The 18,698-nt window shown below is 41.1% G+C and overlaps 1 protein-coding gene across 1 annotated transcript in view; it reads left to right on the top strand.

The window, feature by feature from the left end:
* bcl11aa (BCL11 transcription factor A a) overlaps positions 1-13,941 on the top strand; it is a 33,921-nt gene extending 19,980 nt beyond the window's left edge. Inside the window, exon 3 of the mRNA XM_088385192.1 lies at positions 8,279-13,941. Coding sequence (XP_088241318.1) covers positions 8,279-10,503 — 2,225 coding nt within the window. The 3' untranslated portion in view covers positions 10,504-13,941. The remainder of the gene's footprint in view (positions 1-8,278) is intronic.
* Positions 13,942-18,698: the final 4,757 nt, after the last annotated feature.

The raw sequence follows: 18,698 nt of genomic DNA, 5'->3' as shown, positions 1-18,698 counted from the left end.
TAGATGTCTTTCATCCACTACCTGCCTTAAGACAAATAGGGAGGAGATTGGAAGAAAAAAAAAACAGTGGTAATAAGCAGGTATAGAAGCCGCCCACCTCTTTCTATGAAAATATTGCTTCAGTGGGTATTGGGCTCTGAATCATGCCTGAACTTGACCTGACGTGAATCTTCGTGTCTCTGGATCCTGTTTACCCTGGAACCAGAGTTATTTTCTCCCCGTCAAGAGCCCCTTGTGCGCTCGTGCTGCGTTTAAGTCCCCCGATTTTAAATTCCATGCATAGAGCTTATTCAGCGCAGCGTTCGTGTGTTTTAACATTCATAATTGCAGAGTATCACATTGCAGCGACAAAATATTTGAAATGTGAAGAAATAATTTTACCATCAGGCAATCTGAAAAACTGCAAAAAAATAAATAAATTGTCGGACATAAAATACAGTTATATCAAACTCACCCGAGTCAAACTTGGTGTTATCTGGCTTTTTATTTATTGAATGTGAGAAAAACTAACTTCAAAAACTACGCATGTGAAAAAGTTTGGAGTTACATTATTTTCTGAATTTTACAAATTATTCTTATTCTTTTTCTTACTGAAGATTTTGGAAGTACTAACACAAGCTTTTGCATTTATCTGAAGGATCTCTGTAGCCTTGAGCACAATCTTCTTCACAAGCATGCAGAACACGAGACTATTGAGCCATTACACATTTAAAACCTCACGTTGGTCTATTTTGAGAACAAGTATGAATGATTTTGAACGTGGACCATGTAAAATAAAATAAAATAAAATAAGGTACATTACAAATATCGTTTTAACCCGGCATCTTACATCACTGTGTTCTTCGTTTGTATTTCCAAAAGAAAAAAAAAATGCTGTTTCATTGCAATAATTTGGACATAGCAGAACAATAACGAGTCACATCTATTCCACTTTTTCTGACAGCGCACCAAAAACCGGTAAAACATTTTCAACGTTTTGACCAGGATACAAAATTCACAGTCAACTGTATTCTTTTGGGAATATTCAAAGTTTTGTCTTACATGCCACGAAAAAAAAAAAGGAAAACATTAAAAGGATGTAACTCACAGCACATTCCTTTCAAATGTATTCTACATGTGCTATGGTTTGATAAAGCCAGACGTGGATCCTGCTCTACCTTTATCTCAGGGGGGGAAGTCTGCTTTCTCAATTATCTCTGTTTGGCGCTACTTCTGACCTGTGGCTGTATTTACGCGAACACACATTTTATCCATGGCTTTTAATGGCGTATAAAAAAAAAAAAAATCACTTCCTCGTCAAAAAGCTCTCTCCTAATAGCTTTTCAGAGTTGTTTGGGAGCTGTTTGGGTTTGGTCATTAGTGGACCATGAATATGTGTGTGTGTGTGTGTGTCATTTTGGAAACCAGCTGACAGATGCGCTGTAAGGTCGTCTTAGGTGGGATTGAGGGGTGGAGAGAGGGGGGAATACAGGCTGTGCCCATGAGGGTGGGGTTAGTTGGGGTTTAGGAGAATGTGGTGCAGCACTTAAGCCATACTGAACCCTGATGGGAATGCCAGGCCCCCACACCACTTTCCAAAAATCACTAATGGAGCATCTTTGGACACACACGCGCACATACAAGCACACATGCCACATGCCTGCAGATACAAGTAGTTGAAATGATTGCACCTGGATATTGAATCCACTGTTTAAAAGACGTGACGATTGTAAATGTGAGCGCGTTACTTTTCTTTCTGTTGTTGTTCTCACTTCTCAGTTATTTACTGGCCTTTTTGTCCTCTGCCGGTGGCCAGACGTAATTCAGCGTGTGTGTGTTGTGTATGCAGAACTGAATGGGGCTTCGCACGCAAACAGAAGAGCCTTTCACATCCATCACGAGTCTTTTGTCGACTATCCATACCATATGCTCTGTAGACATCAACCCGACATAAGCACACTGAAACAATTTTTTGTCACCACAAACAAAACAAAAAAAAGCTCATTGCTCTTTAAGTCGGATTATTTTACTATTGAATGTATGTTTTAAAATGCTGCAGAATCTCTGGCTCATAAAGATTGTCGTCTATTGCATGGAGCCAAGCAGAAATTCTACATGCAAAGAAATCAGCCACTAAGACGTTCATTGACTATTTTTTGATCCACGTCAAAGGGAATCGAGCATTCACAATTGTAAGAATGCATAGCTGATTATTTCATGTTGCTACTCATATTTGTATGACAAGTAGAACTTAAAAACCTCCCACATGGACCAGAAAATGATGATAGACTTGAAGAAAAAAAAAAACGTATGACATAACAAAAAAGGCCCATGTGTTTTCAATATTGCTATGCCACATGGAACAACTATTGCCTTTAGGTTTGTGATTATAATCAGTTTTTCTTCCACTCACCCAATAAAAAGGGTGTCATATGTATTTTTAAAGCAGTAGCAGGCACACAACCACACACGGAACATATTTTATGCCTCCACAATACATTTATTCCCGAGCAAAATTAAGGATTTTAAAAAAATTCTCCAGGATTGTTGCTTGAGGTCTGTCAAATACATCTGTCTACCAATTTCACACTAACCAAAAACCTATCTCCATCAGCTTGGCTGTGGTTCGAGTGTTGCACACCCTGTTTCTCTTGGAGGACAAAAGGTTTCTTTTGGCAACAAGCGCCGGGCTTTTTTCTGCGAGAGTCGTCCCGGTCTCCTCACAAACACACACGCACACACGCGCGCACACACACACACAAACACACACACACACACAAGTACGCAGTTAAAGAGGCAGGTAAACTGCTGTTCATTTCATATTAACACAGTCATATATTCTTCCTGTCTCGCTTGCTTTTATCTGCCTCGCCTGCTCTCAGCTTTTGCTCGTTCTATATAAAACGTCTGGCGGATCGATTGGGCTCTCAGGGTGTAGTGACTGTAGCTCTAATGAATGAAGCCTGCAGTGTTTATTAAATAGACAAGGTTGAGAAGGAGTAAGTGCTGGAGGGGAGTTAGTCTTTGCACTTCTTCATCTCATTGTGAAAATGCTCGGTGTTGATGTCTGTCTGCTAGGCGTGGGGGGGGGACTCCAAACCAGAGTCAGAAACGCAGGGGAGTTCTGGCTGATCACTGAAGGCTGAAGTCAGACATGGTCTTCAGAGCGAATTTGTCGTCTTCACACAGTGAGCACAAACTCTGGTTTTAGTTTTCTCTGTGGATCGAACTTTTTTTTCTTTTTTTTAATTGTTTCCACGCACAGACTTTGATGTAATGTGCACACAGCTTGAGTGCTGAATTATAATATTCTAATTATAAATGAAAAGTAAAATAATCATTTTACTTGCGTTACCTAAAGAATCACTGCAAAACTGATGCCAAGTTGTAAGATGAAAATAAAATGCTTAAAAAAAAAACTCCCCAAATACACCCAAGATCCACTTGAAGTTGTGGTCTCATCTGAAAAGTAGTGGGGCGGGGCTATCTTGAATTTTTTTTTTGGTGCAGCCAAAATATCTATCCAAGGTCGACAGTGAGACTGTGGGAAGCTGTTTGTGTTAAAAGCAGGATGGCATATCTTTCCTCTCCTTCCTCCCCCTCTCTTCTCATTCACTCTGTCACCACAAGCTGTATTGGAAGGCAAAGGCTTTTTATTGCAGATGGCTTACAGCCATAAATTTGTATTAAATATGTCCCACATCGATTGGCCTTAAACGAACACAATTAAAGAGATCGGCTCTGAGTGCTTCCCACCGAGTAGAGTGGAGGGACGACAGGAAGAAAATGGCTGAGCAAAACCAGGATGGGCTTGATCTTGTATATTCACACAATCAAAATGTTTCTTCGCTCAGTGCAGGAATCTTAATTCTTTATTCGACTGAGATCATTTGGACAAAGCAATGCCCATAAAAAATGTGTTTGGCTTCTCAACCTTCTCAAGCATTCAAAGACACATTCAGATTTTGTGAGCCAGGCACCACCAACCAACATCACTGGCTTCTGCTCTTAAGTCCCAAAAATTTTGCATTTAACATGCATGGGTGGTTAACAATGTGTGACACTCAGAATTTTCCTCATTTGGATTCTGGTGATTTGTCTTTTCCTTCGCGTCGCTATAAAATCATAACGCTATGGGAATTATAAATTAAACTGGGTAATGGATAGACGATGATGACGAGAACAAGGGCACGGACAACTGAATTTAATATCAAAGTACAGAGATTGAGAAGACAGCCACCTGTATGCAGTGTTGACAGACAGATGGAGGGATGAAGCCAAGTGGGCGGAGGAGGGATTAGATGAGGAGAGGAAGCAAAGTGCTGTGCGTGTTTGTGTGTGGGCCTCCGTCCAGCTGAGGTGTTTGCTCGGCTCAGAGTGATCTCCTACTGCGGTCACTGCAGCACGCACAAAGTACACACGCAGACACACACACAGACACACACACACACACACTGATGACTGAATTGTCGTGCTTGGCAGCTGTTGCAGATCTCTTCAGATCGTTCAATACTAGCCTGTGTGCGTGTGTCATTTGTGACCACCAAGCCCTTCTCTCACTTATGGCAAGTAATGAAATTCTCAGTGTGTTCCTGTGAGAGTGTGTGTCAGTGTGAGCAAGTGGATTTGGGGTACTGGTCTCAAGGAAAAAAAAAAAGTGTTTTTAAAAATATAAATTACAGAAATTGTGTATTGATGTTTATGTATCATTTTAATGTGTATTAGTGGAGACAGAACTAAACACCTAACTACCTCTTGTTCATTTTCGTCCTTCAAGTAAAAGTCCTGCATGTCAAATAAATTTAGCTGTGTGCAATCAATCAAAAGCTTAAATTATTCAGTCCCAGTAAAGTCCAAACCAACTCGGACCGATCAAATTAAATCTGATGAAACGGCAAGAGAGCAAGAGTTGAAAGCAAGAGTTTGCATCTCGGGATGGGGCCACACATGCAGGCACAGTTTTGTGTGTTTGTGTGTGTGCATGCGTGTATGTGTGGAGACTGACTCTTTGTAACCAAGTTCAGAAGCTTCCAACATAAGCACAGACACATTGAAGACCACCTTCTGTCTTTCAATCCCTCTCTGTCTCTCTATCTCTCTCTTTCTCTCTGGCTCTCTGTGCACCTAAGTGCTGTAATTTAGCTGGTCTGTAATTTCACCATGGTGGTTTCGGGTTAAGTGGAGGCTGTCACTGCGATCAGGGGTGCCGGCCTTCCACATGGACACGGCGTGTTCACTCGTACACACCGACAAGCATACTGCCACCGTGCATTTGGATGCTTCTGCAAAGGTCACCTCCATTTAATTACGTGTATAAACACAGTTTAAAGGTGCGGGCTTTGTCATTAGAACAGCCTTTACAAGGTGCGTGTGTGTGCAAAAAAATTTTGCAGTTATAATGGCTTGTGGTGGATTGAGTACGCACGCACATGCACAAACACACTCGATTACAAGAGAGTTGCAGATACCACAGTCTGTAGCTCGGCGGGGGTTCTAAACACAGAGACAGAAGGTATTGATATATTCCACAATAGACACGGACAGATTTTTTTTCTCATCAGAGAGAGAGAGACTGTGTGGCAGGAGCATGCAGACACACTCGTTCATGTGCGCACCCATGTACATGCATCGTGCATGCAAAGAAGCTCGCTATTGTTGTTTATTTTTGTCATCTAAATGCATTCATGAAATATCATGAAATAGCTGTTCATGATTTTCAAGGCTGCGGATATTTGGAAAATATGGAATTTAAATATTTAAAGTAATTTTAGGCCAGGGTTTGTTGCTATTAGCCAGATTTGTTTGTATTCAAAACATTTTATTTGAAATTTATATTAATATACTATTGATATTTTGTTTGTATTGAGTCAAACCCAATCAATTCATGCAAGTTTCAAATTTATTGAAATTGTAAGTCATCCTGTATATTCTTCCATCCGACAATGCTCTGCCAAAGTGTAAAAAATGTCTTCTAATTTGAGGGGCAGATGCAATAATTGAACGGAAAGCCACATAAACACGCTTAAATGTTTCCCTCCGTCAGTCTTTGTTTATACATTTGAAATAGAACTGGTTTCAACTTGACCAACAAGCATTTTTAAATGAATCCGTAAATTTCATCATGTTTTTAAATGGACTACAAAATTGTCTCCTCACTCCCGTTTTAGTGATCAGTTACTGCCACCTCAGTCAAGGACACCTGCAAAGAGCTTTGATGGGTATAAAGAGAGAAGGAGCAGGGGGAGCAAAGGTGGGAAAAAAGATTCAAACATTGAAACAGAGTAAAAAGATTTCACAAAAACAGCTGGTAAATGGAGAAATGACTCATTTCTAGAAATTGATCAAATTCATGCTCGTCAAAAAAATACAGACAATCAGCGGTGGCCGAGAATTTAAGTATTTGTAAAATCATCCCCAAAAAATCAGCACTTATCAGTTGTGACATTAGAACTCCATTTTCCAAACTATTTCTATTCAGTCTCTTTTTCCCTCACTCACACATGTGCATACACACTTGCAACCACACAGGCAGACGCAGGGGGTAAGACAAGTGAAGCTACCTTAATCTCTCCCCGTCCCTCCCTCTCCCATGCAGCACCACTTAAGCGTCCAAGCAATGCCCTTGCTTTAATAGAGTGTAATGCCTGAGTCGGTCACCGTCGCATGGCTCGTATTGAGTGTTAGGACATTTCAGAAACCGTCTGTTCTCCAGAGTCTCACCGGGAGCTTTGACATTTAGCTTGGCGTAAAGTCTCCAATGCTATCATCCCCCCGTCCACATCTTTCCTCTCCTTCCTTTTAATAAACCTGCTGTGATTCAGCTAACCTGTTATAGCATGTTTGTCGACTTGCTATTCATTTTAAATGAAAGTATTACTTCACTTTTCTTACCTCTATCGCTTTGCCTTCATCTTTCTGTCTTCATTCCACTCACTCACTTTTTTTTTTACCTCAGAGTGGAAGAGATTTTTCCTAATGAAGTGGTTGATGGGAGTATATTACAGAGAGATGGAGTGGAGCAATCGTCTACTCTAAAATCCATTAACCTTACAGTTTCACTCAGTGCATGGCCAAGTGTTTTAGGGACCATACATAGATAGCTAGGGAGTACCAAAGTCTTTGTTGCCTTCATGTTTTTTTTTTACATGTTGGAAATTAATCTCTTGTGTTACATTGCTCTTACGCATCTACTTGAGATTTTTAACGATGACTATTGCCCTGTAATTAGTCCCCCCCCAAACAACAACGATGTTTTATTTACTTTTATTTCAAATTATTATGATTATTAATGCTATATGTTAAATGGCTTTGGCGGCAAATACATTTTAAAGGCAGCAAATCTGTTGAATATTTTGTGGATTTTTTTTAATATTATTTTTGGGCTGTAACATTTAAGTTGGTAAAAAATGCATCAATATGTTGCTGAAAAATGCATCAAATCCCACCCACACGAGTCACAAGGACACATCATGCTATTTCTGCATCTCGGAAATAGAACAGTCTAAATTAATAAATGGACTGACCAGTTCATCAAGAGGAAAAATGAATGATTGAATAAAATTAACCATCCCTAGTCTTGATAATGCAAATGATATTCAGAGGTTAAATCTGATGCAGGTGGCCACATTAGCGGTAATTTGTGCCGATTTTAATGATCCATAATTTAGAAGCCCCTGTTCTGGTCACGTGGGAGATGACTGTGTGTTCGAAAGGACAGACTAGGAAAAGGAGAAACATTTCATGAATATTGCTACATTTCTATCTCCTGGTTATGTTTCTGTAATTACATTGTAGTCTAAATTTATCACTGTTTGTGTGCAACACTGTTTTGGTGGCTGAATGGGAAGGGAAGAGATGGTCCGCCAGGATAGCACTTTCTTTATTCTGCTGCTGACATTAAAGGACTAACATTTAGTCTAAAGGGAAGCATTTTGTTCCAGAAAAGTCTGAGAGAAGAACAACACACTAAAAAAAACATGCACACCATATTCTCACATGTAACTCATGTGGGGCATGACCTCAATAAGAGGTAGTGTTGTATTTGCAAAGTCTGCAACACCATGTTCCAACTGCTCTCAATAGCTGGGATATTTAGGCCTAAGGTACCTAAAAGTGATTGGTTCATCCAAGTATTAGTTATTCCGGACAAAATATTAATAGTCTCTATACAGTGGCAGCTTTGATGGTAAAAAATGAACAGAACCGGAGCAGTTTCTGTATCTACATAAATATATTCTTGTTGAACATATTACTCCTAAGATCTCCTCTAAGATATTTTTCTATTTCTATGTCACTGCAGGCAAAGAAGAACCGACAACCTACACATGCACTACTTGTAAGCAGTCGTATGGCAGTGCCTGGTTCCTGCTGCAGCACGCCCAGAACTCCCATGGTTTCCGCATCTACCTGGAAAGTGAACATGGCAGTCCTCTCACCCCACGAATGGGTGGGCCTTCCTCCATGGGTGGGGGCGCAGATTGCCCCTCTCATCCTCCCCTTCATGGCCTCCATCTGCCTCCCGATTCAAGCCCTTTCAATCTCCTCCGAATCCCAGGCTCAGGCTCAGGGGGAAGGGACAGCGTAGGAGCAGGAAGTACACTCGGGGTTGGCGGTGGGCTCCATCATCATCAGCGTTTTCCTCCCACACCACCTATCTTCAGCCCCCCTCCAAGGAACCACCTGGACCCCCACCACCTGAGCCCGGAGGAGATGGTGCTGGCAGCCCACCATCCGAGTGCCTTTGACAGGGTGCTGCGCCTCAATCCCCCTCTTCCCATGGAGCCCCCTCCAACAATGGACTTCTCACGGCGGCTTCGGGAGCTGGCGGGTAACACCTCAGGATCCACTCCCCCTTTATCCCCCAGCCGGCCAGGCCCCATGCAACGCTTACTCCAGCCATTCCAGACAAGTGTGGGAAGCATGGGCACGGGAGGCGGCGGTGGCAACAAGACTCCGTATCTTGCAACTCCACCGCCTCTGCCAGGTTCCATGCAGTCCCCCGTGGGCTCTCAGACCACTCCTACCACTCCACTTCCCTCCGCAGGGGCAACACCCTCATCCAACACCCCAATGAAATCCAAGTGTTGCGAGTTTTGCGGCAAAGCGTTCAAGTTTCAGAGTAATCTAATCGTGCACCGGCGCAGCCACACAGGAGAAAAGCCGTATAAATGCCATTTGTGTGACCATGCTTGCACACAGGCAAGTAAATTGAAGCGCCATATGAAAACTCACATGCACAAATCCTCCTCGCCAAACACAGGCAAGTCAGAAGATGGACTTTCGACTGCCTCCTCTCCAGAGCCTGGCACCAGCGAGCACATGGGCAGCGCCAGCAATGCCCTTAAGTCGGTGGTGGCCAAGATGAAATGTGAAAACAACAGAATGCTGCGCGAGAATGGAGAGGAAGAGGAGGAAGAGGAAGAAGAGGAGGAGGAGGAGGAAGAAGAAGAGGAGGAAGAGGAAGAAGAAGGAGAGGAGGAGGAAGTGCAAAATGGAGAGAGGGCTGTTCGACGAAACAACAGCTACCACTTTGGCTTGAACCTTGAAGCCGCACGTCAGCATGAAAACAATGGTGGTATCGGAACCCGACTGGGAGGGATGACTGATGAGGGGTCCGTTCCACGTTCGCTCCCTGAGGTCATGCAGGGAATGGGCCTTGCCGCAAGCATGCAGCATTTCAGCGAAGCCCTCAACGCACACAAACGGAACGCAATCGCCCAGGAGAACCACCTCCACCACCACCTTAACAGAGGACATCCACAAAATCGGGAGATGTGCGATTCTAACTCCATGCCGGAAACAAATCGCGGCGAGGAGGGCTCGCTCTTGACCGTCAACGGACGCGGAGCATCCCCAAACGAATCTGCCTCTGCCTGCCTTTCAAAAAAACTGCTTAGCCCGAGTCCACTTAGTCCTTTTTCCAAACGCATCAAGCTGGAAAAAGAATTTGACTTGCCTACTCCCACGATCCCCAACACGGAAAACGTCTACTCGCAGTGGCTCGCTGGCTACGCTGCTTCTCGACAGCTCAAGGATCCTTTTCTGAACTTCGGGGACTCCAGACAATCGCCCTTTGCCTCTTCATCCGAGCATTCCTCAGAGAACGGCAGTCTACGATTTTCAACTCCTCCGGGTGAACTTGACGGTGGGATGTCAGGTCGCAGTGGTACGGGAAGCGGGGGAAGCACACCTCATCTCGGGGGTCCCGGGCGGCCCAGCTCCAAGGATGGCCGAAGGAGTGACACTTGTGAGTACTGTGGCAAGGTATTCAAGAACTGTAGTAATCTGACCGTGCACCGGCGCAGCCATACGGGGGAGAGGCCGTACAAGTGTGAGCTGTGCAATTACGCTTGTGCCCAGAGCTCCAAACTTACTCGTCACATGAAGACCCACGGTCAGGTGGGCAAGGATGTGTACAAGTGTGAAATCTGTCAGATGCCCTTCAGTGTCTATAGCACCTTGGAGAAACACATGAAAAAATGGCACAGTGACCGTCCTTTGAGTACCGAAATAAAGTCAGAGTAGAAGGCCGAACAATGGGACCTTTCTCCCCCCGCAGCTATCTGCCATTAACTCCCCGTTTATTCCAAGACTCTTGCAGTTTTTGCCCCAGCCCCAAAAACTCCACTTTCACCAGGCTGGTGGAAAGTTAAGACCATGTGCTCTGCACCAGCACACCCCGTGTTCATTACCCATTGAATGCATGATCTGTATCGGGGCAATACTCTTGCATTGAGGCAAAACTTCAAGCCTTTTTCTTGTGCAATAAATTACATGTTGTGTACTATTTTATTTTTTCAGTTTACCGTTTTCATTTCGAAGAATTTGTCAGCATGCATAGTATGTTTTTGTTAATCAAAAACAAAACAAAACAAAAAAAGAAATGAAAAAAAAAAGAAAAGAACTTGTCCCTGGTTGGTTACTTGTTTAGTAAATGTGTTGCTGTTTTTCTCTTGTTATGTTATTTTTCTTTTTATTCTTCAAAAAGAGAAAAGGCAAGAAAGATACAGTATACCCATGCTGCATATACCCTGTAACACATATCATGTACAGTTTTGAGTTGTTACATGGAAAACGACCCACGTCTGGAACCCCTGGAAATGCACTTATCCGGATCTTTCTAAAAGATGCCATGTTCACACAGGGTTAAAAAAAAAAAAAACACACGAAATAGGTTCGACGAGTAAATAAATAGCAATGACGGTCAAATTTCAATAACGCAAGGGTGTGCAAAGACATCAAATTGTACTATCATTTGGTAAGAAAGAAAGAGTGCCTTTGATATTTTAAGACTACATTGGCCATGATCTTATCTAGAATAAGTTTGGGGGGGAAACTAGGCTGTTGAAACCACCAAGAAAAGGTTCTTGCATCAAGCACCTGCCTGCCCCAGTGGACTGTGACACCTCATAATCAAAGCTTCACTTTCTAGTTACTGACCATTCAGCTACCTAGTACATGTTCAATGGGCTTCGCTTCAATATGTGGATTTCATAAGGAGCATGGTACGACCAGTGTTGTGGATATCTGAGTATTTCTAGTTCCGTTTCTGAAAAGGAGCTACTTTTAAGAAGCAAAAAAAAAAAAAAAATGCTAATCTGTAACGTACAATCCTGAATTTGAGGGATACCGATGATATTTGTCCGAGTTAGCACAAACCTGCAACGCTGCTTTGATTTGTGGTGTGTGGAATGACATATTAAAAAATGCGTGACCTCCGAAAGAAACTCGAGAAGCATTGAAATACCTTGAAGCTAGTCAGAGAGAAAGCTACAACAAACTTGAATATACACACAGTACGTGTTACGGAGATTGAAAGCGATTATTTCTTCATTTCTTCAAAACAGGGTCCGTGACAGTGATCTTCAGTAATTTCAAAAACCAAATCCATCAGTACACACTGGCTCTTTAAAAAGAGTGAAATGTGATCATTTTAATCAGTATGCATAGGCAAATGCGGAGCAAATGTTTCATTGCTTTGAAATCCAAGAGGAGAGATCTTTTACCAGTCAAGCACTTGTCATTCAACCTGGAAGTACCATCATCTCTTTTGCATTGTTCCACACATTTGGAGTAGTGGTCGAAATGTTTCATTGTAACAAAAGACATGAAGTGCACTGTTTCAAATTCCAAGTTTAAAAGTTTACGGTGAAGGGAGAAAAGGGTCCGACTGGTAAAAGCAGTAAAACACTCTGTCAACAAATCATAAAAATAATAGTTACTCCTCACCTCCTTGCCAGGTTAATCATTTGTTAATGTGTCTGCTGGGTTTAAAAAAAAAAAAAAAAAAAAAGCAAAAACAGTCTTTCAACAAGGTTTGGACATTTAATGTACAATACTCGGAGATCTTTTCAAAAAGGACTCTGGGCCCACTGGCAACTGTAGTGTTGACTTTGGTGAAGAGCTGCATTGTTTCATTCTTGCCATGGATGTCTTGGATAATCTCTGATTTTGTCAGCTGGACGATAAACTCAATTTGTGATGTTCACACTTTTGTATAAATGTCCCATTAATTATAAGGTATGGAAATAAACTTTTATTTCTTCCCGGAAATAACACTTCACTGTCTTTTAGGGCAAACTGTTAAGTTTGTTGTCGTTTCTCTTTTCCTCAGCGTCTTGGTAATGTTCAAGACTTCGATCACAGTATATATGAAATGATGAAATAGAAAAGGGAAAAAAAAAAGCAAACAAAAAAAATTAATCTGTGATGGTTTTGTATTTTATTTTGCCTTGGCTCTTCACAGCTCTTCAGGTTGAAATACAATTTGCATTGGGGAAATGATTAAGATTATATATAAATATATAAAGAACTTAAAATATAGGAAAATACACGTACATGTCAATTCCTATGCTTAAACACATTTATGGTTGATTTTTCTGTATTTCTAGAACTGTATTTGAATTCAATGTTCACTTAGAGTAGGCACTATAGTATTTATATTGAGGCTCGTATTTTTAACTGTTGCTTGTTCTCTCTAAAAGGTACCATGCCTTTTTTGGTAGTGGAAAAAATCCCAAGCTGCCACGGTATATTTTTTTAATTTGGCAGGATAATATAGTGCAAATTATTTGTATGTTTAAAGAGATAAAATGAAAAACCTTTCACAAAAAAAAAAAAAAAATCAGCTAAAGTGTGTGGCATTGGGAGGCATTGTCGGCCATATGATGGCCACTGCTTTTTCCCCAGTCCACAGAGGTCGTTGTACATATCTTCTTTGGTTTTTGGTTTCGACCCTCCTTCCATCCTGCTGCCACTCTTGTATGATTTCATACAAGCTGACATTGGCCTGTTTTGTTGTGCGCTTTTGTCTCTCTTACCGTACCAGACAACATTCCAACAAGTAGAGAGAAAAATAAATCATATGCAGTACATGCAGTACAAAAAAAGTGTCAAAATAAATATGTTTAAAAATAATTCAATGTTTTGCAGTTTTTTTTTTTCATTGCCAAATACAAAATGGTGCTTTCTATTCAGATTGGGTACACATTCATATGCCAAGCATATTTAAAATTGACCTGGGAGACGTGGAGAAGCCTGCTTAAGTTAAGAATTTTTGTAAATGGCAATGCGGAATATTTTGTTATCAGCCTTTTCTATTCCTGTTCTGAGAGCTGTTTGTTGTAACTTGAACTTGAACTTTTATCTTTTACAATGGGAGTTGCTATTTATTATCACCTATATGCTCTGTTCAAAACAGAGACATGGGATGGATCCTTGTTTTGACTTAATTTTATTTTATATTTTTTGTCAGAGTATATCATTTATTTTGTATTTGTGGCCAATGGTCATTTGACAAATCAAGCTCTTTATTAATTTCTGTTGTATATGTAGTACCTGTTCAGTTGTATTAAGAAAACCACTGTCTGTGTTTTCTGACAGATGTCTGCATAATCCTGTTCACACACCCATTTTGTCCCTTTATCAAAAAAAAAAAACAGTTAATAAAAAAAAATGAAAGTATATTGGCACGTGTCTATTATCTCTGTTTCTCTCTCCCTCTACTAACATACACATATCTCGGGTTATGACGGGTTAGGGTAGACATTGTTTCTTTGTTGTTCTCTGATTGTGTTCGCGTGATTTCCTGCGTACATGTGTGTGTGTGTCCCTCTAAAGTTCAATGCAGTATGCTACTGATAACGGCTATTCACAGTCACACGTGCCCGATATTCACTTGACATACTAACAGTATGAGTACACATATAATGGCCCGCTCTCATAGAATGTCCTTAAGCAAATATAATTATGTCCCTCAGTTTGCTCAGTAGTCACAAAGCCTCATAAAGCTGTCAGGATCAATCAGCACCATGTCCTCCAGCCAACGCACCCTTCGGCTCAGCTTACACACTCTTCAGCCTCTTGAGCAAAGATAGGTACTGGATGACTTAAGAGAAAAACTTGTACTGAAGATTTGATCAAATCGTATGAGATGTCGTTGACGATGAAAAAAAAGTCAATCACAGACCTCTGCCAATGCCATAAGATCTCACAGACTAAAGACTCACTTCAATTTCTTTATGCATGCTCAACTCCGTTCGTCAAGATTGATGAAGAGGCTGGGAGCCACTGAGAAATGGAGGCCAATACAAAAAATTGCCACCCTCATCCATATCCAAAAATAATAAATTATTCTTTTGCCTATGTACAAAATAAAGATTCCATTTTACATTATATTATATTATATTATATTATATTATATTATATTATATTATATTATATTATATTATATTATATTATATTATATTATATTATATTATAAAATGTTCTTTAATAGTAACTTGCTTGTGAAACGCCTCCCAAACAACCAGCTGGACTTTTTGTTTGCCAATACAGTATGTGTAGGTGGCATAACATGGTGGCAAAACACTTCGTATACATAACCCAGAAAATGTCACACACAGCATATGCCGCAATACACAAAGTTTAGCAAATCCAGTACCCTGGGAGCCTTGAGATTCAGGTAGGTTGGACACGACCATATATATAATAAAGCTTTATTTGCCACCCCATGACCTACAATTGGCAACAGTTTCTGCTTTGCTCTGTGTTAAACAATGAAACTAGCCACTGTGCACCACCTGGACAAATAAAACAAATCAACAGCACATTTTTTTTTGCGCTTTCCCTCCTCCCTCCCACTCTGTACATTTTTCCAGTTGATTTTGCGACACGCTTATTGTTGTAAACCTCCAAAGCATTCAGGCTTTTCATCGAGGCGATCCTTTTGTGGTTTTATATGAGGAGCGTAATGCATTTGTCACTGTAATAAAATGTATACAACCATGACCTGCAGTCTCCAGTAACTGCCTGCGCATTTGTCTTTGGCCTGCAGGCTTTATACTTTAAAGGAGGTTCTGCATTTACAGTAGAAACTTGATTTTCCACACTGCTTTTGTGGATGGCCTTGACACAACACAGTTTCAATGCAATCGAATATAAAGATGCATGAGTGTTTTGTCTTTTTTCCTTCTGTGTACTAAAGTATTTTATGTGTACAGTACATAGTGTTCAATGCCACAACAATTCATTTTGTCTGAGACAACCTATTGAGTAGTTCTATAATTGAATACATGTTGGCTGACCACTGTGGTATGTGGGAACTCACTGCAAAGTAAATGATTAATTCTATAGTGGACTTTCCATGAACATTACTCACAATTTGCAATTCTCATATTGAGCACAGAGAAAGCAAATGTAAAAGCCCTACCAATGTCAAATTAGTAAAAGAAGTGAATCAGATTTTAGATATTTGCATGTGTCTTTGTTTCCTAGCAAATTTATTTTTTGGCCAAAGTCAGATTTTTACTGTATGAGCGATCTTTCAACAGATAACTTTTTTTTTTTTTTAATGTGGACTCAAATCTATTTTTATATCATGTGCTTATAATTTAAACAATGCACTATTTGAGGGATCTGAGGCAGAAAATGTATGCACACAGGCGATTAACAGACCAATCAAATTGGGAATCTTTTCCACGTGACAGGACTCAACCAAATGCATTTTCCAGGGCAGATTTGCAAAAAGGCAATGATGAACGTGAATCTCCTTCTTTTCACCAATGAATGACTTTTTAACCTTTCGTGCATGGGAATCACCTGTTGTCCATAATTGAAGTTTGTCTTCTGGTATTGTCTGTGAAATGCACCTCTCTTTTCTTCTTGGGCATAGGCTCTTATTTTGAATCCTCACTGGTACACCGTCTACTCAAGTAATGCTTTTTGTACAATTTATCTGAATAATAATAAAAACACAAGTTATCCTCCTCCACTGTACAAGCTGATCCTGTGTTATATCAGCTGCTGTGACTCTGTTCACCCTGTGACCTCATAACTCAACAAAGGAAGGAGGTTGTTCAGGCTTCGTCTTGTTTAGAGCCTCCGGGGTCACGAAGGCTATCGCTCTGATCTCTGACCCCAAAAGGAGAGACCTAGTGGCCAGGCTGGGTGAACGGAAAATCCCTCAGGCCTGAGCTGGATAAAAGGATGTTCAGGAGAGACATGGATTATTCGTCTGTGCGTTTGTGTGTGTGGCTTGCCTGACTTGTGTTACCAAGTTCCAAAGTCTCTGATATAAGCACAGAGGTCAAGGATGTTAATTACAGCTAGACAGAGGAGGGATATGGCTCTATTTTGTTACAAGAATGAGGGGAAGATAGCAGAAGGAATGGCAGAAAGTTCAGATGCACCGAGGTGTCTGTGTTTATGAGCATTTGTGCGTGCACGTGGGAAGGAATGATAGATCGACGTGGGTTATGGGACATTGTGTTTTTTGTTATGTCTGATAGCAAAGTGTTTCTGTGACCTTCCTGCCTTCAAGCTTTTTTTTTTATAATACAGACACATGCAAGCGTTGCTCTTTCATCCTTTCATTTCATCCCCCCACACTGCTTGCTTTTGTGCATATTTGTTGGTGATAGTTCAAAGGTCAACATGCAGTTGAGAGTTGGGTTTCACATGAGTGAACACCTTTATTGCTCACCACAGGGTATAGGGGAAGCTCAAGTGTGTATGTGAGATAAACTGCGGGTGTGTTTTGAATGTTTTGTCTAGTTCAGTTTTACTCCTCCTCACCAAATTCAGGAAAATTCTTCGCTGATTCAAGTCATGTTTTTCATGCATTAGACTTTTATATTTTCAAGTGCAAGGCACATGTCCTAATACTCCGTTTATCAGCCTTTTGGTGTAAAGATCACCGTTTCATCACAGGACTAACAAATAGGACATCACTTTCATAATCAGCACACATTGCATGTTTTGGGACTGTGGGAGGAAGCAGAGAGAACATGCAAACTCCACATAAAAATACCTGAACTGACACAGATTCAAAGACAGATTACTTTATCTGGTCTGAAACAGTTACCGGTAGTCAGATCCCCCCAGACCTCAGACATAAGGGGGGCACAAGAATGGGATAAATCATTATTATGAATATCCTAGAAACCAACCTTAGAATACCCTAGAAACTTATTCTGCTCCATGTACTGGATTTGTTGATACTCTATTAGTGCAGCACTGCCACTTGTGTCATTCTAACGCAATTTTACAAATATTGTTTGCCAATTTTATGGTTAATACGATGACCACATCCAATCTGGTAGACGCGCTGACATAGTGCTTCGAATGAGCCACCCGGTTCGACGTGTGATTACAGCAGAAATAAAATGGTAGCAACGTGGCAAGACAACAGGTAGTACAACAGAACGAACTGAAACAGAGGGGTAGGTGTGTGAGGTTTATATAGGGTGGCTAACGAGCTGGGAACAGGTGTGGAAATGAGTCGGAGGTGCGGCCAATCGGCATAAATGCTGCTGACGGAACGGGAGGGGCAGGAGAGATGAGCTGTCCAGAGTACCGTTCACGTGGATGCATGATAAATGTATAGTTGTTCAACTGGACTGACCAAGAGAATGTATTTGTAAATTACACACATTCAAATTATGTATATTTACAGAATCACTATGCGTCATTCAGAATGCAATTTGAGGAGCACCTTTTTAGAGGGGGCTCAGTGTCCTGCAGGCTGTGAATGTCAGTTTCTCTAATCACGGGATATGGTGTAAAAGGTCACTCACAGTCGGCTGACCTCAGCTTGTGTTTGCACGAGAACATGTGCATTCGAATACAGCCATCCGTGGGGCGATCGGAACCACCGGGAAGCGGAGCCATGACAAATACAGGGTATGCTTAAAATAAAAAGCTCTCCATCCATCTTTTTCCACTTATCCACGCTTGGGTCATGAAGGCAGCAGCCTAAGCAGAGAGGTCCAGACTTCTCTCCATACATTACTTCATTCAGTGGGATACTGAGACATTCCAAGGACTGCCAACAGTCTGTCTTGCAGATCCTGGGTCTTCCAGAGACCAACTCTTTGTCACTATTGACCCTCAGAACAGACTGTTAAAGTATAAGCGTAAATGGTATGATGCCTGTAGTGCACTTCTCTGTAATATGCAGGAGACACAAAGGAATGACATTGCATTAATATTTGAAATAATGAATCCGTGTGGTCATTAGGCTGGTCTCCTACGCTTCCACAGCAATATATTAAGCCAAGACAAGCGCCATGTATTTTACATGGTCCTGTCAACGGAAAATGGATCCTTGTGGCATAATTATGTCTGCTTAGGTGTGTGTTTCTATCTGTCTAAGAAACACAGAAAGATATGTGTGTGTATTTTTTATGTTTTCTATTTTATTTATTTTTTGATCAGAGACT

Source organism: Syngnathus floridae, chromosome 9 (assembly GCF_059516105.1).
Source record: "Syngnathus floridae isolate MCC-2025c chromosome 9, RoL_Sflo_1.0, whole genome shotgun sequence".
In the NCBI taxonomy this organism is placed as follows: domain Eukaryota; kingdom Metazoa; phylum Chordata; class Actinopteri; order Syngnathiformes; family Syngnathidae; genus Syngnathus; species Syngnathus floridae.
Note: the sequence above shows the minus strand (reverse complement) of the source record. Positions and strands in the feature narration are given on the sequence as shown.